The sequence below is a fragment of the Corvus moneduloides genome, chromosome 4, assembly GCF_009650955.1.
Source record: "Corvus moneduloides isolate bCorMon1 chromosome 4, bCorMon1.pri, whole genome shotgun sequence".
In the NCBI taxonomy this organism is placed as follows: Eukaryota; Metazoa; Chordata; class Aves; order Passeriformes; family Corvidae; genus Corvus; species Corvus moneduloides.
In genome coordinates this window covers 25,161,482-25,188,264 of record NC_045479.1, presented here as the reverse complement: position 1 = coordinate 25,188,264, position 26,783 = coordinate 25,161,482, and the positions used below count along the sequence as shown (strand labels likewise).

General features: G+C 44.0%; 1 protein-coding gene and 1 long non-coding RNA gene across 5 annotated transcripts in view; one reads left to right on the top strand and one right to left on the bottom strand.

Annotated features, from left to right (window-relative positions):
- Positions 1–1,643: 1,643 nt before the first annotated feature.
- Positions 1,644–24,131, bottom strand: TEF (TEF transcription factor, PAR bZIP family member). 3 transcript variants are annotated; one of them, XM_032105799.1, is made up of 5 exons: positions 23,826–24,131; positions 13,195–13,521; positions 11,489–11,709; positions 10,640–10,851; positions 1,644–8,720 (listed from the first exon to the last, which is right to left on the bottom strand). In XM_032105799.1, the coding sequence occupies exons 1-5, from the start codon at positions 23,926–23,928 to the stop codon at positions 8,699–8,701; spliced, it is 885 nt and encodes a 294-aa protein (XP_031961690.1). In that variant the 5' UTR covers positions 23,929–24,131; the 3' UTR covers positions 1,644–8,698. The 3 variants fall into 3 exon arrangements, with proteins under 3 accessions (XP_031961690.1, XP_031961688.1, XP_031961689.1); XM_032105797.1 differs by lacking the exon at positions 23,826–24,131 and adding an exon at positions 19,146–19,357; XM_032105798.1 differs by lacking the exon at positions 23,826–24,131 and adding an exon at positions 19,146–19,357 and having other exon boundaries at positions 1,644–10,851.
- LOC116442626 overlaps positions 19,752–26,783 on the top strand; it is a 21,969-nt gene continuing 14,937 nt past the window's right edge. For both annotated transcript variants that reach the window (XR_004239605.1, XR_004239604.1), the window contains exon 1: positions 19,752–20,446. This is a non-coding gene — a long non-coding RNA (uncharacterized LOC116442626). The remainder of the gene's footprint in view (positions 20,447–26,783) is intronic.

Genomic DNA, 26,783 nt, shown 5'->3' with positions numbered 1-26,783 from the left:
GAGGGATAAGGTACATGAACTCACCTCTTGCAACATCTGGATTACTGCCAGCAACTTTCTGCTCCACCTCCCGAGCCAGCCTCTTCCACCTCCTCTCCTTTCCTTATGGGAGGAAGGCTGGTCCCGTATTACTCTCCTGCAATTATTTCCCAGGAACACCCCACCCACCTAACTCAAGTCTATCACAGCTGTAACATCAGCTTCTGGCTTTACTCCCTCATTGTCAGCTTGCTCCCAATTTCCTCAGAAGCCTAAGGCACATTTTCTCAATGGCCATGTCCAGCCAAGAACCACAGCCAACAGCAATCAAAAACCCAGAGGTTCTTGGTGGATGCAGCTCTTGCACATTTCTTAACCACAGCATTCCGTTGCTGCTATGGAGTGCTACAGACCCAGCTGGAGACAGATCCTTTCTGTTCTTTTGTGGATCTGGTGTAGCCAGCAGGAGCAAAAATGAGTACCAATGTATCTGAAGTCCCAAGATCAGCACATCTCCCCAACACACAACAAGAAGGAGGCTGAGCAAGCAGTTGCCATTTTTCAGATCACTAATAGCTGCAACATTTCCCAAAGGGAACTAGTAATACAATGTGCAGAGTTAGTACATTTCTAAACTCACTCCCCACCCACCCAAGAGAACATTCAAGCTCCCTGAAGACAGTGTAACAAACATTGGTGGCCAAATATCCTCCACACTGTTAAGCCCACGTAACACCAGAAGGATACATCCAGCACAGCCTTGCATCCACTCGGTTTCTAGGGCAAATCCTTGGCTTGGCCATGTCAAGTCTTGGCCTTTGGTATGTGGTAGAGGTCAGGCCCCTCCCTCTAAAGAGGAAGGTTTTTTGCTTTCATAAACAAATTACCTGGGTCACTAACCCTGCCATGGCTCTGGAAGACAGCCAGGGCTAAACAACTCATTGACACTTAGTTTGTTCCAACAAAGATCCTTACTGCAGTTTATCTAGACGTTAAACTGGAGCACCAGTGATCTTGTCTACCTTGAAAGCATGTGTCAGATGCAGTGAATATCAAGAAGACATAAATTTCTTACCAGGCTGATCTTCAATTACCAGCTTTTGGAAAACAAAAACCAAAAAAACCAACCACCAACGACAAAAACAACGAACCAACCAAAATCCTCAACAAAACAACCAACCAAGTAACCGAGGTTTAGTTAAAAAAAATAAAAATGGAAAGGTACAGAGAAAGCTGTACTCATGGACAAAACTTACTCTGAACTGTACTTCTTCTCATGAAAGAAAGTAAATTCTGATTACTTTGTGGATGCTCTCAGCCCCAACGTGAGCACAAAGAAAGCACAGTCCAACTGTCTATGGCTGACTTGTTCTCAGATTTCTCCCCCTACCGGACAGAGTTCAACCAAGAGTCACTGTAGGACAAATGCAAAATCTTGCAACGTTTTTTAAATCAGTTAATCCAGAAAATAAAAGCAGGGAACTGTATACCTGTTACCAGCACACTTAACACATGGGAAATGCACAGCAAGAACCTACTCCCAAAAGGTGATCAGCTGCTTTAGTGGCTACCAACTTCACTGCAAATTGCAGGTGCAATGCTGGCAGTGGAGCTGTACAGCACACAGTATGCTATCTAGAGAACAAAATTACTGGATCTCAGCATAGTGGAATATACATTTTATTTCTTAAAAAGGAAGGGTACTAACAGAATTTAATACAGTCAAAATTTTACATTTTAAACAAAAGCTTTTCTTAAAAACCAGTTACGAGCAGAGAGGTGAGAGGATTTAAACTACTCACAAAATCCAAGCCGAAGACTTTGAGAATTCAAATCTGTGGTTTATACATTTAAAAAAGTGTAATAAATGGAAATATAAAATAATACCAACTCTGTAATAGTGAAATGCCCTTTCCTCATTAGATTGCTGTTTAAGCACCTTTATTTTCACCCATCAGCTGCCAGGAGTGTTTAGGTTTATGTACAAAATAAGCAGTTTGGGACAGAAGATTCATATATAAATTAAAACCATTTATGGCAATACAGTTTTACCCAGCTGCTATACAAGCTTTATTATCTCTTTCATTTCTAAAGAATTTTTCAGTCAGGATGATCTCAAATGCACTTGATGGACTGCTTCAAAAAGCAGCTACATATACAGGAATTATATAGACAACCTCAAGGAGTAGACATCCAAGAGATTAAACAACACGCAGTAAAACTAAGATCAGATTTATATCTTCTATAAATACTATGCAATTTATCATCCATCCCACTGAATGAATGGGACAGATCAGTGTCACATCTGAAGACAAAAAAATACTTTTATCCAAGAGGCAACAGAATTTCAGGCCAAATATAGCAGATAGGAGTTCCCTCAAACTATTCAGTTAAAAACTGTATGTGTCTGAAAAAGCTTTACAAGAAGAGTTTTCAGAATAACTTGCACATATGCTTAGCTGTTTCATAGCTATTTTACAGCCTAGAGACACTGAAAGAGGAGGAAAAAAAATAGAAGAAAATAAAAAGAGATGCCATTGTCTCTGCCCACTACGAAAGATGTGGCTTTGTCATTTATGGAACACTACGGACACAGCTGTCACCAGAAAAGAAACTGCTCCAGTACAGCATTAAAGACAAAGTTACATTATGGCTGGAGAAAGTGTCATCACAGGCTAATCTCTTTACATGAAGGCTGATGGATTAATCTCACCTCCTCAAAACCCAAGCGTTCAGATTTCCTAGCAGACTGCTCATGATTCTCACTCCACTATTTTCTACTTTTTTAACACGAGATAGAAAAGGTAATGAAAGCTGATGAAAGTTCCAGCTGTGTAGCATCCAGTGAACATGTGCTCAGCAAAACCACAAGTCATTAATCACTTTCTCTCTCTCTCCACACCACAACAGGAAACCTGTGTCGTCTATGTACATAATGGAACTAATAAAGATGTAGACTATCTAGGCCACAAATGAGCTTCAGTAACAGTCACTCATTGTTTCACTGCAACTTGCTGCAGTCTGGCTGGAAGGGTGGAGACAGATCTGTTTGACCCAAAAGAGAGAATAGTTTAAAAAAACACACCCAACAAAAACCAACCAGCTTTAGTTTTCCTCAGTCACTAAAGTTTACAAATAATTTAATATTGCTACTTTCCAAACGCTACTCACAAACAAATCAACTGTCCAGCTAACAGGATGGGAAGAGTAAAATTATGAATGTAATCAGTGACTACTGTTAAAGAAAGACTGGAAGAGAATCAATTCCCTCAAAATCTTAGTTTCTCTGCTTAAGTAGCTCATTATTATTTTAAAACATTTTTTGTTGATAGAAAGCATCACAACTAGACTAGAATTCCACAACATCAATCTTTGTTTTGATTTCTGTAGTTCTCTAGGAAAGAAATAATCCCAAATCAAGCTACATGAAGCATTAACAATATTCAGGTATTACAATGGAAGCACTTATTTATTACTTCATAGAACAGATTAGTTTTAAAAGTGTATTTACATGTTCTAAGTTATACAAAATACAGTATTCCAATAATCATGTTAATCACCGTATTTCAGACAACTTCACATAAAAGTGCGGAGGATGCATCCATCCCTGATCCTGGCCAGTAGCGAGCAGTCACCCCAGCATGACAGGTGAGAGCTGCTACTGTGCCCCCTCAGGAAAACAAATCCCACCATCCCTTCTCACTGAAACGTAGCTGCAGATCTAGGAAAACATTCAGGCAGGTACACGAGCAAGGTTTGTTGAGACCCACAGACCAAAATCACATGCCTTAATTTACTAGACGTATGTGAAGTACATTTTTAATTTTTTACAGATGTTGTACAGCAAAGGGCTTTTGCTCATGCCTTAGTTAGGAAAATGAAGTAACAAGGGTTTTGGCTATATAACAGGCACCCAAATTACACTTAATATCAACAGCCCTAGAACTACAACAGGATAGTGTGTTAAGGACACAATTCTGCAGCTGACTGCCTGAGCAGAGCTTCACATTCGAGAACAGATCCTGTGAAGTCCACATGGTTCTCTACAGATATAGGGCTCCTCCCATGCAGAAATGATAGCAGAATTGAGGCCTTAAAAGATTGGGGCCTCAGGTAGTAGTTTCCTCATGACACAGCACTGACCAGTTCACATCAGCAGGTCAAGTCCCAGTGCAACAGCACACTTAGTTGAAGTAACAGCTATTTCTTTCATGCCTTTCTGCAGTAACTCTCCTCCTTATCCGTATATTCCTTTCACTTCCTTCTGGACTGTGGTAGTAGGACCAAGAGAAGGAGATTCCCAAACAAGTTAGGAGATTGACCTAAACAAGTACTTATCTTCTGTATGATGCTAAACTGAGGGGATCCAAATTGGCCTAAAATTGTAAACAGTGAGGTGTCACTCACTCAGGTCAGACTCTTGCTTTACTCTCCTTTTCCTGCCTTCATTCTCTGCTCTCCTTGCCAAGTATCTATGTCTATCTAGCTATGTATCTTCCTCAAAGGATTCCTTTTTCTCTGTAGGTGTCTGAACTTCAAGAAGTTTGCATTCCAAAAGTGACTCATGAGGGGTAGCATACTATCAAACTAACAAATTACATCCATATGACAATTTGCATTATCATGAGTTAAATCACTGTAATTTCTCAATTAGCATTATGTTAGCATCTCCACAGATATTTAGTTAAGCCTATTCTTTCTGCCTTTCTCCCAGTCTCACCATGTGACAGTGGCATATATACAGATCAGAGTAATTATCTGAACATCTAGAAAGCCAGTCAGTCTTGTAGTGCTGCAAAGGCAAAACACTAGCACTAACAAATGATTTTGCTCTTTAAGGATTTAGGTGTATGTTGCCAAAAATATGAGATTTATGCACTAAGACAAACTTGCATTACTCATCTTGTGCTTAGCAGCTAAAACTAGAAGGGTGAATAAAAGCCGATCTGGATTTTACAAAAGTCTGAGATGCGTTCTCTCTCACTAAAAACAAAAGCACCTGATCACAAGGAACAAAGCCCTTTTATGCTTAGGTGGCTTACAATACTGAAGCAGCAATATTCTTCTCTGTGCAGGTCCATTATTTCTGCTATCTACAAAAAAAAATTTTTTTCCACAAAAGTGGTTTTATTACAGTATTCCTAAAGCTGCTGGCCTTCCACTGCACCTCCCGACTTGAAATTAATTTGGTACAATTAGTAGCAGGCCTGCAGATAATGCTGAAAGTGATTTCTAGTTAGAACACCTTGGGCTTTCAAACAGCACAGCAAGGAAATGGAAAATTGTCAGAAAAGACATAAAATGTTACTAGAAGAACTGCAAAAAGCTGCTTAGCAAAAAACCAAACAACCCAAAACCATTTCTTCTCCAACACAAGTTCATAGTACACTACTTTTTCACTCTGTCCATGCAGGACCAGAAAAAAAAAAAAAGCATCTGAATTTTAAAAACTATCAGTTTATCAACACTACACCTGCAATCTGAGATGTATCCACCTGATCCCAGCACAGAATGCTTCAATAAAGCGAAGACACCCGTGACTCGAGCACTTGCTAAAACTTTACAATAACCACGTAAGAGTAAAGACTTTTTCCTGTGGGAGTTAATGAGAGCTTTGTTACTAGCTTCAGTGGGAGCAGATCTTGGCAACAGGTGAAAGATTAAGCTTCTGGGGAATTTTTAGCCACAAACCCACTACATGTAGATTAGGTCATCGTGTACGAAAGCGATACTGTATTAAATATTGTGCATCATTTATTCATAGCTGGTGTCTGTAGAGTAAAACAACACTCATTGTCCACGAATCTCATCCACAGTTTATGTTTTCAAAGTTAGAACTATGAAATGGCCATGTGGTGTCAATCCACTTCCTAATGAAAGTACAGCTCTGTCAAAAACTGCTCTCTTTCCTGGCAATCCCTGCAGTGATGCTGAAAGGTGCACATGCCCTTTATTCTCTCCCCTTGGAGATGGTCCCTTTGTGGCTGGAATGGGGTAGGTTAGCATCAGGCACACTTATGGCCTCTACAGAGTATGTTCCAAGGCTAGAGAACTTCAAACCCTAACAGTGTAAATTCTGCATCTTTTAATACTCAAATTGAGCTAAAAGAGTATTGGTCTTATGATCACTAAGAAAACATACCCAAGTTATCACTTACAGATAGGATTGTCCTCCTAGTCAAAGAACCAAGATGATATAGCTAATTATTTCAAGAGGAGCAGAGAGCTCTGGAGCAATAAACTTAACTTCCTGAGACTGCAAAAACTGAGAAAGGAATTCAGCATTGCACAGGTTTTTTTGTCTGGCAATATCTGCACTCCTTTAAATAGTTACTACCTTCTCATCTATCTTTAAAGATACTGCTTCTTAACAACAACAACAACAAATTCTCCAACTACAGAAGTTGAGCCGCGCTCACCCCTAAGTGCGGCTTTCCAGTTTTGCAACCCGTAGACACATGAATCACAGATTGTGCAAATCTGCATTGTCCTACAGGGAAGCACAAATGTTTGCTAACAGTCTTCTCTGAAAGAAAGATCTAATGAACATTCACTGTTAGTTTCCATTGTGTAAGCTTTTAAGATAACAGAAATAAAACAACAGAATTGCACATGCTAATGTCACTGACTATTTTGCTGTTAAAATGTCATGATCAAACTAAATCCTGTACCCAATATATAAGTATTTAAAAGATATTCATAAGTACAGTAGGATCCAAATGAAGCAACTCCTTGCCCAGTGACTTAGCCTTTGGCTTCGTGATCTGAACAGGAAGCATAACGTTTAAGAACAGCCAGGGCTAACTGAAAATTTAGAAATTATAAATGAAGAAAGTTGCTACATTTACATGCTGTCAGGGTTGTTTGTTTTGTTGCTGGTTTTTAATCCATGGTTTGGGCCTTTATCACCAAAATAAAGCAAAAACCAGTACACACTGAAAATATCAGTCCAAATCAGCAATACTTGATACAGGTAGAGATATATGCTGACATTTCAGCAACATGGAACTAAGATATTCATCTATTTGATAAAAATATCCTAAGATTATCTCAGAGCTTTATAATCCCAAATTATAATAATACACTCATAGGTATACTTTGGTAACCAGCAAAAAGTTAAAAACACTTTCTTGACTTCAGTACATTGTCCATTATAAATGATAGGTGAAAAACTACATTTAATATATAAGCTCTTTACAAAGGTTATGCTGTCAAACACTGGCTATGAATCCTGACTTTTGAATTTTTTTTTATTAAGTTTACAATATTATCTGCTGCTTCTCACATTTTTCTCTTTGCCTTTCTGTTTTGAAATTAGGGGTGGAACCTCTTGGGTAAACACAAAGTCAAAATAATTGTTCAATATGATAGCACTGAGCTATGCTGGTAACTAGTCATGCCTCATAATTTTGGCACTTGTGCTTCAGAAAGCTTTCAAGATTATTTTTCTTGAGGTGTACACTATTCATCAAACTCCAGGCATGAACACACTCCTGTCTTACAAGCTCCATTTTGGCTACAAGCATGGCCCTGTACTCCTTTCCTAGAAAGTAAGTACTATTTTTCTTCCCACAAAGATCTCTCTCTCAAGCTTCCTTAATATTAAGAGCAGATTCTTGTTATGCTGATGAAACTCTTACAGCAGAACTTCCACCTACTTCCTCCATCTTCTAAACACAATAAACATCTCTGCAATCTGTCCAAGCTTTCATTTAGCCTCCCACACCAGCACACAGGTTCTTACACTTAAACTGCCCATTGTAACTGTGGGATATCATTGGCTGTTTCACCTTCAGCACTGCAGTTCTCCTGCAGTCAAGAGACAGAAAATTGTAATATGGCAGCTAATAGCCATTGTTTTCCTGGAGCTAATGCTCATTTGGTAGTTTCAGATTGCCAAAAGACTTGGGGATCAGCAGCTCAGATTAGCACCTTTTCCATGATTGCTAAATCGTTAGCAGAAGAATAGATCCTTTTTCAGCAAGATACCATAAAGAAAGTGAGCCTCATAAACGAAATAAAGGAAAAGGCAGGTTACAGCAGTGTAGCAGGAAAGCGACCAAAGTGGTTTACTATTACATGGGTCATTTGATAGAGGTTTATTACTCTCTCTATGGCATACTGTGGTGCTTTCTGGATTATTTCAGTACATCTGCTGTAATCTTCTGCACTGAAGTCTCACACATTACAGGCTGCTGTCTTCCTGGTGTCTTTAGTTCTGCACTCATAGTACTCCACAATATGCTACACTGTACCAGAAGTGAGCTGCAGTATTAAATAAAATTCATTATACTGCAGGGAAAAGAGTCTTAAAATATAGCAGTTCTTTATATATACAGACACTTTCATTTAAAACTCCCTCTTTTCTTCCACTCGAGTGCCAAAACGAAGAGTCACTATTCACACAGGCTGTCAACAGACTTTGAGACAAGAACTTTTGAGTGTCTTGGCAAAACCCCAGTAGGTAAGCTTATTGTAGTTCATAGTTACAGTGAGAAAGACAGATAAGAAAGCCATATACAGAACTAAAGAGACTTTGCACTTTTCATCATGCCCAGCCCTGGGTAGTCAGATGGGGTACTTGCAGGCAAGGAGGCAGGCAGGGTCATCATCAGTTGTTTGTGTTGGGACACCTCATAGATGTCACTGCTCATTCTGAAGACTGGCGATTCATGTGTGCTTTTTAGTTTCTTTGTTTTTAAAAGTCTTTAAAGTTGCATCACTCGGAATCAGATAAGTCACTTTAAACAAAGCAAAGTGTTAAGTGTGACAATTTATTTATAACATACTTCCCACCATCACCACCACAAACCACCCTGTGAAAGAAAAAACCCCTGCTGAAAGGGTGACAATTTTTAGTATGTTTGAAAGAAATTAGATCAACATTGCATCAAGAGCCACTCTAGTCAAATTAAGAGCATAACAGAGGGGGGACAGTTCAAAGCATACATTAAGTGTTGTGGATTAGCCTGCTTCTCCACTTCGTTAAGAAGTCAACACAAAATTGCTCTAAACTCGTAATTTCCACGTTGTGTTTAAAAGACAGGCTAGTCTTTAGCATAGAAAATAAACCCTAATGCTTTTTTAATATATTTTCAGATTTGAATAGAGGAACTGCAACTACCCTCAATATCATCATCCCACATTTGCTCCTTAATATAAATATTATCCCAGGAAGTATAGCCTAAGAGTTCTGACACAGCCACTATCTGAAGACAGCTTCTCTTGTTAAGAGGACTTCTAGACATATACTTCTGGTAAAGCTTCTAGTTCTTGCAGTTGTAGGTCATGTAGAAGGTCTCAACATCACACACAGCATATTTTTTCTTTTAACACCACATACTGTTGAAGCAGTGCTTGGTGCTGAGAATGGATTACTTCCAAGAGGGCAAGTCATGTGTGCTAATTTCCTATCAGGAAACATGCTGGAGATAGAACCAGCAAGCATGGAGAGACCAGATATGCTGCTACACAGGAGACAGTGAGGTAAACTGTTCGTGTTTATAGTGGGTGTAGCTTATCCCATAGTGTGTTCACGAGGCAAAGGACCAAAACTCTTTCTCAATCTCTTGCACAACAGGTAAGGTGCAGTAAAATAACATTGGCTTGTTTACTTCTTTAAAAAAGCCCCTTCTTTCAAAGCATAAGGTGCTGGCCATGTTTTAACAGTTGGGACTCAAGGTTCAGCCTAATGAGCCAGACCTCTTTTTCTAAATCTCCCTTACTTCTCAGTTAAGTGCAACATGCTGCTTTCTCAGCAGTTTAAGAGGGAAGACCCTCTAAGGAAAAAAAGGAGGGGTGGTGGTAGAAATACAGTTTAGAACCCACATCAAATTACTCTGTCCACTTTTGTAAAGTGAGTAATCCACTCCTGTTCTCCCTTCTTGGTTTCTGCAAGTTATCCAGGATTAGAACCTATCAAGACATTTAGGCAGTATTGTAATCAAAACGGCACTGACTCCATTCTGCATAACACTCATGGATTAACCTCACAAAATTCTGTTTTTACATGAGATTGAATATTTTCCTGTCTTCCTGTCCTAAAGGTTCCTCTATTCCTCTTCAACAGGAACAGAGTTCTATACAACAGGTACTTTCTAGTGCCTCTGAATGGGAGAGGAAACAATTTCATGATGCTGCCCAGCAACATCTACTTATATCCTAAAATTATGTTTTACACTTTTACTGGGAGGGGTAGGTGGAATGGAGAGGAGAAAAGAGCAAGAGTTTGAAAATTTAAAAAAAAAAAAAAAAAAAAAGAAGAAGAAGAGAGCAAGGAGAGTCTCCTAGGCTCTTTCTTCACTTAAAATGAAGGTTAGAACAGATAGCAAAGCCCTGTCCAGTCTGGAGGGATCCACATTTATTCCTCCAGACAGGTGAATCTGTTCAATTGTATGACATCAGAAAATGTTCTATCAGTGTTAAAAACAAGGTTGTAAATATGGACACTAATATTTTGGACAACACAATGATCAGGAAAGGGCCTGAACAAGTTGTGCCCACAGAAACAGGGTTTGTTTGTGTTTTGTTGGTTTTTTTCTAGTGTAGATGCAAAATGGCAAAGCCTCCATAAACTTTATTTCTGGGAGTCTCTACAGAAGGCAGAGAAGTCTAAGAGGCTAAAACAAAGAGCCCTAACAAGGAAAAGGGGTGTGCTTACAAGGGTCCGTATCTGGTCTCGTATTTAGAAACAATGTTCTTGCATCGTCCCACTTCCTTGCGCAGCTCTGCAACCTCCGTCCTCAGGGCTGTATTTTCTTTCTCAAGAAAGGCTGCCCGAATTGTGATCTGATTCTCCTTTAATCGCCGAGCATCACGGGAACGCTTTGCTGCCACATTGTTCTTCTTTCGCCTTGTCCAGTATTTTTCATCCTGTAGTAAAAAAAAGATGCCAAACTGACAACTGTTTCAGAGACACCTCTTTATTGTATAATGATATTCACACTGACTGCTATATTGAGCAATGTCCTCCATAGGTTTGCAGGGCTCTGACATCAAAATGGAGACAACGCAGTACTGCAAGATTTCATCTTTACATGAGTCTTCTTTTAGGATAAACCAAGTGCATTGCTAGAACTAAGGAGATTAAGAGACTTGGGTATTAAGAAGCTGTCCAACTGAAACGCTTCCTTTACTTAGTTTCAATTCAGGAGTGAACTTTCACATAAAACCACCTGTTCTGTTGTCTGGGTTGCTTAAATCCAGATTAGACACAATACTGGGTAAATACAGACAATGGCCTTCAAAAGTGCAGGTGATGAGGATTTGACTTGATAGTTCTTCTAATTTCTGTGTATAGCATGATCAGTTGCTCCTTGCCAGTAATTAGCTCATGATACCAAAACCTGCAAAACAGCAAGCACAGCAATTGGCTTGCCAATTCTATTCTTGGCAGTGCTTCTGCCCAATCATGTAGGTAAACTGCATTAGCTCTGTATGTCAAAGTGTTTGGATAAAGAGTCAAACTTTTATCAAGGCCTAGAAGAGTTTGCAGCAATAAATCTGTTACCTTTTGCTCATCTGGGACAAAAACCTTCTTGGCTTTTTTAATCATAGGTTGTGGTTTCAGATCCTCTTCAGTAAACTTGTGTTTGCGAGGATTGAAGAGCTCACCACCAGGCACACTGGACAGCACTAAATCAGCAGGGTCAGGGTTAAAATTCACCTCAACTTCTACGCAGTCAGGATCAATGGGGCTGGGCGTATTTCTCTCATTTTGTGGTGGGGACTCTGGCAATAACAGGAGAAATTACAATATATTCAGCAGGATGAAGAGAATCAACAAAAAAGCCAACTTGTATGTCTACTTATTGCCCTGTTGTGAGAAGTATTTAATAGTATTATTTGGTGTTTCCCTGAGGCGTGATGGGTGCTGTAATGCTGCTGGTACAGAGAACAAGTTCACAGTCCAGTCTGTAATATAACTCTAGGAACATATGCCAGAGTAACAGACATGAGTAGAAAGATGCAGGACAGGAGTTAATACTTCCTTGGCAAAAATTACATGCTTTCCACACATAAAAAGCACCTTCAATAGCAGTAAGGGAGAAAGTTGTATCAGCCTGAGTTTTGTACCAGAGAAATCCTTACAGAAATAAGCCTGCCCAAAGACCCCAGTCCCTGGGACTTTTAAAAGTCAGACCAGTAGACTTCCAAACAAATGACTAAATAAAGGAGAATTTGTTTCAAATGCAACAGTATTCTTCTTCTTTGCCACACAAAAACAAATGCCCCAACAGACTGTCTCACATTGGTAGTGTTCATATGAACTTTATCATATTAATCTATTGTTTACAAAACTTCATATACCTGAGTTGCAAATGTCAGTGCAATGTGCAGTAGTGATCAATAAATAAGTTTTTCATATACCACCTACAAAAAGCTACACCCTATAACTTATGGAAGGAGTTCCATGTTATCTTTCTCACAGATTCACAAAAGAGGTCCAGAGCAAAATGCTTTCTGTAAAGCTTGCTCATAAAATAGTACTGTGATGGCTATCATGTTTGAACTCCAAATCTAGGGCAAACTGAACTGCCGAATTCTTTAACAGAGAAGATCTCCATACTACAAATGAAGTTTCCTAGTACCATTTAAGCACAGTTTTGTTTTTTTTTGTTCCTCCATTCCCACTTCAAAGCACCACAGAACATCAAACTGCATCATTAAAACACCTTTTCCAAGTGCCTGTTTTCACAGTTCCCAGGCTACCACAAAAAAGACTGCTTGATTGTTTTTCTATTTAACATTATTATTTGAGGTACATTAAGTTCGCATAAGTTCACCCAAGCAGACCAAGGTAGTACAAATGACTTGTGACAAGCTATCAAATCTGTTGTAAAATAACATGAGAGAGTATTTTCTCAACATGTCCAGCTTCTCACTAGATTGGCAATACCAAGAAAGCAAATACTTTATGTTGCTGTTTCAGCTCTTCTAATTTCAAAAGCATAACAGACGGCACACTGATAGACAAACAGACTGCACATTGATAGACAGTCATTCTTTCACAGGACAGGAAGAAGGGAAGAAAAGGAGAGGCAGCATCTTCATGAATTGACACATGAACTAAGGCTCTACATTGAGCAAGTTTGTACTGTTTAACCTGCCACAGCTAACACTGACAGGTTAGCATGTCTCCTCTTTGATCTAAAGAGGCATCTCTTAATATGAGAACAACAGAAGTCCCTCAGAGCCCCATATTATGCCATCTACCTGTGCTGGAGGCTGCCTCAGATTGCTGGTAAACTGCAGTGGAAGAGGACGATGCAGGAGAACCAGTGGAAGCACCAGCAGATTCCTTTCCTTCCAGCTCAGCCACAGGCAATAGTGGGTTCTGGTTCAAATCCAGGTGAGTAGGGCTGGAAGGAATTCCATTCTCCAGCAGGAACTCATCCAGATCCATGTACTCCAGGTGGAAAGATTCGCCATCGTACGGAATAGTTTTGTCCCAAATGGGTGGCATGAGGGAAGCCGAGACTGCCATAGTGCTGGCAGCTGCTGCCTCATCTTCTTCAAGCTTTATTTTCTCCTTCTCTTTATCTGAAACATACAAGTAGGTCACTGTACAAGCTGAAACACAAGAGAGGCTCCAGGTTTAAGAGTCCAACAAAATCCCCATGAAAGGAAATTCCGTAAGCTAATGGCTCTGCCTCAAGACATGATCTGGAAAACCAGACATTGAAAAGCAACCTTCATGTATGGAATGGTCTAACCCCCTGTGATGGCTGGACCACAGACAGCTGAGTAGCCTTGCAGACCAGCATCTTTGCTGTAACAGCTTACCAACGTGTGATGAAGTGCTGCATGGAGCTTATTAACCAGTCACTGCAAAACAGCCTGGTTTTCACATACCCATCTCAGAAGACAACAAAAGTGAGTGTCCCTAATCAGGATTCCATGGGAAGCCATTAAGAAAATTCCGAGGAAGCAGAGTACCTTATTCTATGCACAAAGAAGGAGGGTGCAGAACAATAATTTAAATACAAATAGGAGAGGAATATAGGTTTTCAGATTACATTTGAAAATCAGTCAAAAGGTCCATAGGACACCAGAGACCTGGATGCCTATTGTTCAGCATTTTAGAAGCCTTTCTCTCTGACATGACTCAGCATGTCCACAGAAGGCAATAGCTCCAAGTGCTGCTCACTATAGATAGCTCAGAGTACCTACATACAATTTTCACTCTTTGGGGAGATGTCTAATAAGGCAAACTCCCACATCCCACCCCCAAGTCACAAGAAACTGATGAATTTTTCTCCATTTACTGTGCTACAGTGCACATATTACAGAAAAATGGCTGTTTCTATGTTCCCCATAGCTACTGGATCTTAACAATTGTCTGGGACAGAATCCAAGCAGAAAACTCAAGTTATGGAATAATTACATAATTTAAGAGATAAAAATAAGCTGGCAGAAAAAAAATTTTAAAAATCCAAGTCATTTTCCTGATCCAGTTCTCCATGCAGTTCTATCAGCAGTGAAGGAGGCATTGCAGAAGCAGTGCTAGTACTGCCAGCACTGAGCCAGCGCTGCTGTCAAAAGGAATGGTCTACAGTCCCACCCTAATCACCTGCAAACTGGGCATTACCATGGAAGCCAGCAAATACTCAGTTCAATAGAACAGGGACTCCAAGGACATACACTAGACCAGTTTAGATCTCCAGTATTAACAGAGATTAGCCCAATAAAATGCACCAATCTTTGGCATTAGGGTTTTCTAGACTGGCTGCAATATGCTAAAGGAGCATTTTTCTTTATCGGGGGTGGAAGTGGGGGTGAAACTCTGCTCTAAATCAGAAAAGCCTATTTATATAAAACCTGTTCTGATAAAAGTGGCATTCCTTCTGCTGTTGCCTTAGCTGGTGTGGAACTGAGACTGAAAGAGCTTTTTATGGCTTTAAGAACAGTGCTGCCATACAAAGTAAATTATCTACGTATTCTGAATATTTTATATAAAAGAAGATACTGCTTTTAAACCAAGCAGCTGAGAAAGTATTCACCAGCCACCAGCTTGGGACCAAGAGCAAGTACCTAAAGGACTCATTAAATTCAGACCAGTGGCTCTAGGACCTAAGCTTTGGTAACATCACCTTGCAGCTTTTGGCTTTCTCCTTGCCACTTCACACTGCTGCCTCTGAACCGCCATCTTCCAGTTCCTATTCCTGCCATAAACTCCTTTTTGCAGACAGTTTTGCAGCTTTCCTACCGTTAGCTTGGGCAAAGCAAACCTGCAGGTTAACAGTAATGATGCAAATAACCAGAATGTTTCTAAATAGCTCCTACTTGAAGCTAGTAAAGAAACAGCATCTACTCTATATATAAGGAGGATTTCCCTTACTACTGGAGCACACCCCGCTAAATTGGAACCAACATTTCACCTGTGAAAAGAGATTGTGTATTTCCCCAACACTGCATAGTGCCCAGCACAACCAAACCCAGATTTGCACTGGATGTTGTGGATGATCTCCTAGTAAAGATATCACCAAAACAAATGCAAGCAACAGTAATGAATTCTTTGTAAATAACGATTTTTAATTAACATGATAAAAAACTTGTGAAATGTCAAGTCAAAATGTCAACTGAAAAGAAAAAAAAATCTTTACTCTTGAAAGCCACAGTACACCATTATAAGTTATGCCAGTTTTAATACAAACCAGCAGTGCTTTTGTTTTGCAACATCTAGTACAACACCTCCAAGTGAGGAGAAAAAAACCCCAGTAAGTGATTATTAGATGGAATATAAGGCTTAAAAATATTTTTCAGAAGGTAGACGCTGAAAAGACTACACTACTGGCAAATGTGGCTCTTCTCATATCTATTAATGCCTTCTGGATGTGCACGATCATCCTGCTGTCCTGCAGTAACCTGGAAAAACTGTGGTTCCTCCAATTTCCTCTTGTAATTGTCCCTGGCTCACAACAGATTAGATCCTTCCTCCACGTGAGAAAAGCATCTGAAATTTTTTGTCCTTTTCCTACGAGTTGACAACTCAGCAAGCACTCGGCCCCCAGTGCTGTCTTTGTTTAGCTATACTGTCTCTCTCTCCTCCCTCACTTTTAACAGTATCTGAAACAAAACAGCAGGAGCTAACACGCATATTGGGAGCCCATCTATTTCAAAGGTGGTGCATAATATGGTAAAACCTTTGTATGATTATTTTTGCATTGATGTTTTCCCATGGGCTTGCTTTCAATTCATTTAATCTTTATTTCTGCCACACAACATCCTGCTTGGGTGTACAATATCTAATGAAACACTAATTAACTTCTTGCATCTTGAGGGGAAGTTTCTGCCTACCTCAGCACAGGGACTTGAAGCATTAATTCTCTTAAGATATTTATAGTGTAAACAGGTATTACCTGACAGTAGAGCTGCAGTATCCTAAGAGGCTCCATTTGCAGTGATTCAAGGTCACCCTGATAAATCTGGACTGTACTTCTGCAGATGATGGCTCATGTCCGATTTAGCCCCCTCATTCTGCTACTGTGACCTATTAACTGGGCTGTACATCTGCTCCTAACAGTGAGGACACCAGTTTATGCTCAGTGATTTAAGCAGACCATTCCAGTTACTGAACTGCTGGAAATACTGCTGTTTTAACCAGAAGCAGCAGCCTGAAAAGAGCTTTATTCCCCATCCTGGTTTTTCCTCAAAACCAAAAAACCAATCACCAAAAACCAACCAAATTATTTTGGGCACCACATTGTCAAGAGCTATCACAGCCACAAACAGAACAAATACTTATTTGACAAACTTCCCCTTGTTCACCAAAAAAATATTGTCAAATTATACTGAAGCCAGTATATATATATAGGCTGATTGCTCCATAAATCTTTAGTCCCACTTGTGAGGATGGAACAAGGCACATTGTAGGGTTCCATATCCCTGATGCTCATTACTGTGATGTTTGCTGAGGCATTCCCCCTGCCACAGCAGCATGCAACTGGTGATTAAGGCATCCTTTGGACAGTATGCAGCAGCTCCTTACTAATAGAAAAGGACTTACACTCCTGCTCCAGAATGTTAATTGCCTTCCCTTAACCCACAGCACTTTTCCGTTTTTTATAAATATAGAATTATTTTTATTTATTTAATCCTTACAACGGACACGACAACAACTCCCAGCAAGGCTGGTGAGCTATACCTCGTACACGGCAGAGCATTCAACGGGATGGCATTCTGCTGGAACTGGCTGACCTCCCTCCTGTGTTGCTCAGGAGGATTAGAAAGCTTGCTTGCTTTGACTGGGTAGTCAAATTACCCACAGCGGTTGGAAAACCCACAGGTAGCTTGCAGAAACTATAAATGGACACTGCAGCTAGCTAATATCATTTCTTACAGAATAAGACAGATGACTGTATTTTTGTCACTAGGCATTCCAGACAAAAGCACAGGGTCTTTTCTCAAAAAGTTTGCTGAAACCGCACCACTGGATTAAGCAAATGAGTAATTTTTTAACGTTTTGAGTGTATCACTGTTAAAGGGACAGAATATAATCAAGAATCCTCTAAAGTCAGTCGACACACAAGTCTACTGACAAACCTTTTGTAAATTAGGAGTAACTACTTGCTGACAGTTAAAGCATTCTTTCTTTTGTCTTGCATATGCAAACAAGGAAAGTATCCGAGACAAAATAAACAGAAAGCAACAAGTTCCACAAAGTGTGAAGTGAAACAGTACAAGGTGAACTAAGGAAATCTATGGAGAAATCTTAAGAACAAGAACAACCTGAGCTTTATCACACCATGAATGGAGAGGGATAGTAAAGATGAAATGGACTCACTAGCAAGCTTTAGAGGCTCCAGCTGAACACCTTCACGAGCTGGAATGGGGTCATCTACTAATCAATCTAGTATCAAATGTTTCTAATTTTAGGAAAATGCACTACCTCACAATCGTATTAATTTCAGAACTTTATGTCTCCATAGGCCACATCACATGATTCTGGACACAAAAATCACCCCCAAGACAAAGTCACCAAACCCCTATCAGCAAACATGCATGAATTTAAAATTGCTCCTGCTGGCACTAACGTCTTTAAAAAGGACTGGGTGCAGAAATATCTTAAGAAATCCCATGATTTTGTAGATTCAAGATTGCTGCAGCAAGCACCCTGCACCATAGCAACATAACTAAGACCTTTATCACAAGCTTTTTTTTTTTTTTTTTTTTTTTAGCAGAAAGGAGAAAAAGAGTCTCCAGAATCACAAAACAGATTTACAGGGTATATTGTGCAATATAAGACATGCAAGGTAGGTAGGATCTTCACTGGGATCAATCTTGCCAACCTTGCTTATGCTGTGGTTTATCCTGGATGTTGTCTACTGTGCCAAAAAATTATTTTTAATCTCAAAATTTGTAAGTGTAAGGACTTATTTTATTATACACCAGTACGCTGGGCATTACAGCAGTGCAGATAATCCTGAGCTTTCCTCGAAATGAAACTGATACTCAGAAAGGCAAAAATACTGCCAGATGAGGGGAAGGAGGGGAAAAAAAAAAAAAGGTAAAAAAAAAAGCGCGTGCCATCAGCACCGAAGACCATAAGCACCAGCACTGCTATTTACACAGCTGCCGTCTGCATCACCAGTGGTAGAGAGGCAGCTCCAGCCCATGCAGGACTGCATGTGCAGGCAGTCACTCATACCCTTATGGATTATCACCGAACTTAATCTGAGGGGATCTGCTGTTTACTCGTGTCATCGGGCAACTTCCCAGCAATTAAGGTCACGCAAGACTCAAAACCTTCTCACTGCTGCTCCCAGCTACGCGTCTACAAGCGGAGGAGGCTCCAGACAGCCGAAGGACTAAAACCAGCGTGTCACGTCTCGGCTCCTGCCCACCCCTCGCTCCCGTAGCGTTCGGTTTTGCCCAGCGCAGGCACCTACACGCTCCGGAAAGGACAATCCCTGGGAGGCGGGGAGCGATCCGGTGCTGCCGGCACTTGGCTCGGCCGGCCGGGGAGGCGGAGGGAGGGAGGGACGGGGCGGAGGGAAGGGGCCGGGGCGAACGGCCTCTCCCTCGGGTGCTCCCCCCGCGGCCAGTCCCGCCGTGACCCGGCGGGTCCCGCCCTCCGAGCCACGGGGTGGGAAGGGGGCGGTGGGGGTGGATACCTTGGGGGCACCGCGCGCTCCCGCCGCCTCCGCGCGCGCCCCCACGCTCACCGAGGCGCGCCTCCCGCGGCGGGTTCTCCATCAGCTTCTTCAGCACTAGCGGGAACGCGCCCGCCAGGCCCCGCCGCTCCTGCTGCGCGGCGGCCCCCGCGCTCCCCCCAGCTGCAGTGGGCTCTGGTCCTCCCGCCGCCGCCGCCGCCTCCTGGTGCGCGGCGCGGCCGGGCATACTCCCCGCGGGCGGGCGGGCTATCAGCGGTCACCGGCGGCGCGGGGCTGCGGCGGCTGCCCGGGACCCGGCGGCGGCCAGCAGCGGCGGCCAAGCGCGGAGGAAACGGCGCAGGCGCGGCCGGCTGACGCCCGGCGCGTGCTTCAGTATTCATGAGCTCCGGGGCCGCGCCCCGGCCCGGCCTCTCCGCGCCCCGCGATTGGCCCGCGCCTTCCGAGGGGGCGGCCCCGCGCGGACAGGCCCCGCCCTCCCCGCCCTGCCCTCCCCGCGGCCAGCGCGGGCACGCGCCCCACGCCCGCCAAGGCACGTGCGGGGGCGGGGCCTCCGCCGGGCTCATTAGCATCCGGAGCCCCGCCCCCTCCTCCTCCCGCGGGCGCTGCGTCACCGTCAGGAGGGCGGAGGGGGCGGAGGGAGGGAGCGAGCGCGCGCGCGTGGGCGCGCCTGAGGCGGCCGCGACCGGCCGGGGGTCCGGGAGGGCTGTCCCGGCTGCGCGACGTCTGCCAACTCCCTCCCGCCCTGCCCGGGCGCCAACGCTCCAGCCCGCCCTTGCATATCCTCGTTTAGGATCCCGAAATCACCTTTCCCGCGTGCCCTGGATTTAATCTCCCTCCGTCCCACACGATGCCCGCAGCGGCGTGCCCTACATAACATGGGCAGGGAGAAGGACTTCACTGCGGTGCTGCTATGGGCGGGCTGCTGGGGGAAGGGAGGAAAGGCCGCCTTTCCAAATTATGATCACAAGAAATCCTTGTGATTCTCCAAGCTGCCCTCTTGCTCTAGCAGCAGGGATGCCGTGCTGGGATTTAAGCTTCTGAACACACGAACGGAGCAAATATTGCCAAGTTCGTTCCCGAGAGCACAGACGGATACTGAGGAGCATCTCCCACAGAACTGATAAATTCGCAGAAGGGGCATATGCTGCAGCCACAGGCTTCTCCTGTCAGCAGTGGCTGCTCTTGACTCTGCAGGATGGGCTGCAGCGAACCTACCATACAGTGCTTCGAGCCGGGAAAGGGAAGGGTTGTGCTCCCCTGGGATAGGCTCGTCTGCATCCAACAGAGCCGCGGGAGCCAGAGCAGAGGCGCCGCCATACGTGCCAGCAGAAAAAAAGACATCTTCCTCTCAGGTAGGCACTTGGGCATCTGCTTGGTTCAGCTTCCCAGCCACAAACCTCAGACATTTAATTTAAGTGGCAAGGCACGATTTTACCTGACCCTTACTAATAAACCCTGATGGTCTTTGTGAAAAAAAAAAAAAAAATAGATCTGAATTCTTCCCCACATGCCCCAGGAAAAGGAATGAAGTCACACGGGGTAGATGTTTTCCTCCATTCTTACTGCAGTGAGGACCAGGGGACATCTCCATCCAACCTAGGCAAATGTGGAGCTGCCCTACCCAGCAGCTACTTCTCTTGCATAGGCTGGGAGGCCCAATCTGCTCCCTCCTTCACAGGGAACCAGTGGGACTCCCGATGCTACTCCTGCACACATGCTGCCCAGCACGAAGCTTGGAAAAGAACACCCTGTTATTACAGGCTGGAATGGTGCAGGTTAATGCATCATTTATCAAGGTTGATAAATCCAGCTGCAAGAAGCAGGCAGAACAGGTCATGCTCCACTGCCCAGCATGCTCCAGGGGTGCTACGTGCCCTCCGTGGACCCCCTCTGCCTTGCCAAGCTCAGCTGGCAGGAAGAAAAGGCACATGCGTGAAAGGGAGATGCCACTTCACAGAGGGTAATGAGACACAGATGTCAGACCACACACGACAGAGGCAGCACACACAGCTTGGCAAGGGGCAGCAAGCCGGCAGTGGTGCTTTTGTCTAGGAAACAGCTACTGATAGGCAGTAGATAGAGAACACAACCAAGTGAGGTCACAAAGGAGCAGCTTTTAGGCAAGTGGACGCAGCCAAAGTGGGCCAAGCTGCAGGCTTCTCATTCAGTCATGGCTCTCATGGTCACTTGGTTCCATTGTTGTCAACGCTGGTGGCCCCCAAGGGTGATGCTGTGCCTCAGTACTGTACAACACTCTTTCAAGAAACAGGGTCTGTGCACATCACCCCTGCAGAGCTCAATGGCAGCTGTTTTGCTGGGTAATGTCTGTATGAAGGGAGGTTATTAAAACCACTCAGCAGCTTTTACTCCAGGGCTTTTCCCTTTAGATTGACCATGTTCTTCCTCCAGTACATTTCCACCTGTGCTCCACTGTGCTAAGGTTTGTTCTGCACCACCATGAGTTGTGACTTTACCTGGAGAGAGTCTAGACTATACAGTGTTAGCTGCTCTTCCCGGAGGCAGGAGGGAGGGAGTTCCTGAGGAGCATTCCTGTGGGTTCCCTCTCATCACCCTGCTCCAGCATTAGCACTGCCCTGCCAGCTTGGAGGGAGGCTGCCCTGAGAGCTTTTCCTCACTGCCTCTGGGGATTTGGTACTCAAGCAATTGCCAACAGAAATCGGGCACTGTACCACAAGCTGTACCTTCTTGGTTAAGTCGGGATCTGCCTGAGATTTTTGCATTTTCTTTCACCCTGCAGCTGAGAAGGAAGAGTGGAGGACAATGAGATGTGAGGAGAGGAATGCAGTGGCCATGGCTGTTACTGCTGGGAGTCTTGTCAGGGCCAGATGATGCAGAACAGCCCAGTTCTGGGGTGCAGCAAGGAGGGAGGCAAGCAACAAGTAGCTCACTGCTGGGGACAGGGTGTGAGGGGGAGATGTACAGCAAGCCCCACTGGGAGGTTTGAATAGCAGAATAGAGAATTTCAGAGAGTGGCCTGAGAGACAGCAAATCCAGATGAGTGCTGTCTAAGTATGGGGACCCAGGAGGAGAGAACTGAGCTCTGTGGGAAGAGGGCCATGATGGGAGTGCTGGCCTGGAGAGGGAGGCAGCATAATAAAGACAGTTCTGAGGACTATGGGAAGTGATGCAGAGAGGCAGGGTGGTCCTGGGGCTGAGGAAGAAAGCTGCCACAAAACAGCACTCTCAGCTGCCAAGTAAGTTGCATTGAGTTAAGACTAAATTATTCTCTTTTCAAACCATTGATCTCTCCTCTACACCCTACTCCAAACAGATAGGTCTTGCCAGCACTCCTCCCTTGGATTAATTGAATCCACTTGGCTGTGGAGAGCAGAGATCCCAGAAAAGCAGCCAAACTCAGCCACAGCAAGGCTCTGCACCACATGAGCCGCCCTTGGCTGTTACTGCCTCCTCCCAAACAATTCCACTTTTACCTGGGTACAGTTAGCTTGGAAAACATGCCCTGGTCCACACAAACAGTGGGACTTCATACAGTGTGGTATGTAAACACACCTGTTAGTGGGCAGTCTCAGCAAAGAAGAGAGAGAGCTCACAGGAGACTGCAGCAGAGCAGTGTGACAAAATGAGCCCCTTAGGGGGTAGGGCAGTTCCCCTTGCCCTATTTCCCTTTCCCATAGGGAGCTGTGCATGTGCCATAGAGCTCACTGTATTACAGCAGGTGTAGGCAGCTGCCTTTCCTGACATGAATGCTTTACAGTCACAGCAGCAGCCCTTTCTCCCATTGACCCTGGAGCAAGAGCAGGGTCCCTCTCCACACTGTGTGTCTGGCTTTTCTGCTCCTGGGTCCTGCTGCCCCTCAGGACTGCAGAGCTGCTTGCATGCCCTGACAGCAACTCCCTAGAGAAGACCGAGCTCTGTGCATGTTTGTTTCTGTAAGTTCAACTCTCTCATGTCCAGACATAGGCTTGTTAATGTGTTCCCACACATATCCCCAGCACTCAGCAGTGAACGTTAGAACACAACAACCAAAAAGCAGCTTCTCAAGGGTGTGCAGCATCCTGTCCAAAACCTAGAGTACTCAAGTTGCATGGTGGGTGCTTGGAGCAGACCCAGCATTAGAGAAGTGGTCAGTGCAGCATAAGCAAAGTGTTCAGCACAGCAAAAGCCCAAATTAAATAACCTCCTGGGTCCTTTCCATTTGTTTTCTAGGATGCTGCACAGAGAATGGGAAAGCCTAGGAGTACAGAAAAGAAAATGCGGCCTTTACTGTGTTCTCTACCCCAGCTTTTCGCTGATAAACAACTGCAGCGTCCAACAAAGTTTCCAGAGAGTCAGCATGCCCCATGCAGGCTGGGCTCTCTGGACAGTCTGAGTCTGGGAAGAGGCAGTGTCTGGAGGCTTAGTGGTTATTAACCATAGGACAACAATGAATGGCAATCCTGGAAGTTGTTTCTATGTGAGTGTGAAGATTTGTGCCCAAGCCTTTTCCATGCGCGAATCTTTGAGGGTTTCCAAGAAGTAGCTGAGCACAGAGATTAAAAGGATCAGGAGCCCAGCACTCTTGACTGATTTTGTAATCAATCCTCCTAGCTGCACAACATGCACAGTGCCAGAACTCCCTGTCTGACTTGGACACTTTGGGGAAACACACCCTTAGAAGGGCTTGCAGCAGACAAGATCTGCCCCTTTCTCACCTTGCAACTGAAGGAGAAATCAAAACAGAAACCCCAGCACGTATTTCTTCAATCCTACCTGTCATCTTGTTGGTCCAGGGCAAGGAATACTCCAGTAAGGACTTCAGGACTTCCGGAAAGTCCAGGGCACTAGGGCCCCCAGGGGTGTTGCAGCTTGACATGTCCTGTCCTGGGACTGTGCCAGCAGGGCTAAGGGAGGGCCAGGTGCCTGGCCACCAACGTTACACCTCACTCTCCTGGGTGTTGCGAGCCCCGGACTGGGTTTGCTGGACTACTCTGGCTGAGAAAAAAAACAAGGAGGAAGAGAAACAGCCTAGCGAAGACACAGCTTACCCAACTGTCTTCACCTCCCCCGCTCCCACTCTGAAGTGGCCAATTGTGGAAATAGCTTGCAGCCTTGCAGGGCGGGGCCGGGCGCCTGGCCAGCGTGGTTTTACAGGGCCTCTCCCAGCCAATCCAGCAGCAAAGAACTGGGCCAGTTATTTAACTTTGCAAAGGCAGCACCCTTTTCCTTCCCAAGGTGTTGTGAGAAATACATGTGTCGGAAGGGGGAAAAAAAGCAATTGTGCGCTGTCAGGGGTACACGTCGGCTGCAAACACAACAGCAAAGGGATCCTCTGACGAATCAGCAACAGCAAAGGGATCCTCTGAGGAGCTCCAAGTTGTGCAGGTTGCTACAGGGAGATACACATGCTGTCTGCATCTGCCTGCTAACTTTTTAGCTAAGATGAAGATGATGACATTATTTGTATGTGATGTAACAGTTACTCTGTGTCCCTCCTAAATTAATATTGATAAGGTGTGCATCATCCCCAAAATCCAGGATTTTTCTTCTTAAGAGGCACAGAATTTTATGAGAAAGCAAACAGCCTCCTCTCAGAGCAGTGATGTACAGGAAGAGAGTTCATGAACCCTGCAAATACCTTGGTAACAGCTGGTTAAGTAAGATCTTGAGCACACAAAGCCCCTCCTCTCCTAGCTGTGAAATTTTTAGCATGGAGAAAAGGACTGGAGACAGGAGGATAAAGGTCTGATCCTCTTTATTAGAACCTGGCGTGCAAAGTAGCATCTTACATGTACTGGGGTCTTTTCTTTTGCTGAGTGTGATATTTCAACAGAAGTGCCTTTATTTCTCAGTTTGTTCCTGTCCACTTTGCCAGGCTCAGCCTTACAGTGCCAGTGTGAGTTGCTAGAAATTAGGTATTCCTACACTGGTCTGTGAGCCACAGCAACTGGACACAGCCCAGCAAAACCATACATGGTGTTTGGTCCCATAAAGAAATGCATTTGATTTAACCCAGTAGAAACCAAAAAGGAAGAATTACCTAGCCAGGTGGGGTGGTTGAGAATTTCAGTTTAGCTGGAGAAGCCTTGTGATCTAGATCCCAATCTAATCAGGCTCAGAAATCACACAATAGATGGCTTAGTAGAATTCATAATTATGATACAACCTCTTCAGATTTTGAGTCAGTCATAACCATCAGTGGTGAAACCATTCAGGGAAGAACAGCCCCATACTAACCCTGGACTGTTACAGTGTTCTCCACCCACCCAAAGCTGAAGCCAGCAGCAGACTCTGCAGACAGTCAGTGCATTCTGGCTCCTGGGAGCAAGAGACATGATCACATCTCTCCTTCCTGGAGTACAGCCTGCCAGCCAGGAGGTCCATGTCCTTTCCTGAAATCTTCCAGTCCATTCTGGAAGACTGGAGTCTCTCAGTCATGCCAGACATTACTGATGTTTGGGACAGCTACTGTCATATATGCCTAGTTTTGCTTCTTATGACAGGCTGGCAAGGGAAAGTGACTGGGAACATGGTAGCTGTCCAGTGCCAGGTGCAGCTGGACCCCCTGGTTTTGTCCCAGGCTCAAACTTGTTATGAAAGCTGGACAAACATCTGACCATGTGTCTGGAGGGACCTAAGGACTTCACAGCAGCTGCTGCAGCAACTGACTGACATTTATGGCTTCAGAAAATGAAGACATTAATTCAGAGAAAATTAATAGAATCATAGAATGGTTTGGGTTGGAAGATAGCTTAAAGATCCTCTAAATTGTCACTTAGCGGTTTGAATTATTAGCCTGCAATGGACATCTCCAAGTTTTTGTCTAGAGATTTGAGAGCAATGAGATATACATCTCATCTTGCATTTGCCACATCCACGAAGTCTCCTACCAACAGTGTATGTCCCTCTTGATTCAGAATCCCTTAACAATGACCTCCTGCCCACAAGAAGAGCTTGGGTAACATCACTAGCTGGATGCATCAACACCACCCTGTCTTCAAGCCCCAGGGAATCAGAACCTATACTATGGAATAGAGTCATAGCAGTGGGGAATGTCTGTCTGCCCCTGTGTCCCCAACATGGAGAGCAGAGCATTTGAGCTGCTTTAGTGAATGAAGTTGAAATATCTCTGGAAAGCTGCAGGCATGGCCACAGATTGCATCACTTGTGCTGGCTACACTGTTGTCAGATCAGATGTGTTTTTATTTTGTGATCCCGTTTTAGTGGAGGTGCCCGCAGCTCTGCTCCATCCATCACTCAGAAGCCCAGTCAGCCCATAACACCACATTTTCTCCCAGACTCAACCAGCCATTCAACTTCTACTGGCCCTAAGTGGGTGGCACACAAAAGGAGGCACCTAATGTGATGGAAAAGGCCAAACTCCATGAACACCAATTTAACTGGCAGAGACCAGGGCTAACTTCAGTGTATTTTCTGTAGCTCTCTTGCTGCAGCTACCCACACCACCCAGCAGTGCTGGCTGAACCTCTTGGCACATTTGCCTAAGGAGTATGTTCAGCAGTCCTGAGGGGAGGACTGTGGGTCCTTCAACATTTGCCTTGGTCCATACTCTCCCTCCTTTTACATTTTTATTCAAAAGAATTGGGTTTTTTTTAAGCAACCAATTCTTGTACTTTCCTTTCCCCTGGCCCCTTTGCCTTTCTGCAGTGCTCAGGTGCTTCTGCTGGTACCAAAACATGTAAATGTCTCTTCTAAAACCTCTAATTCTAC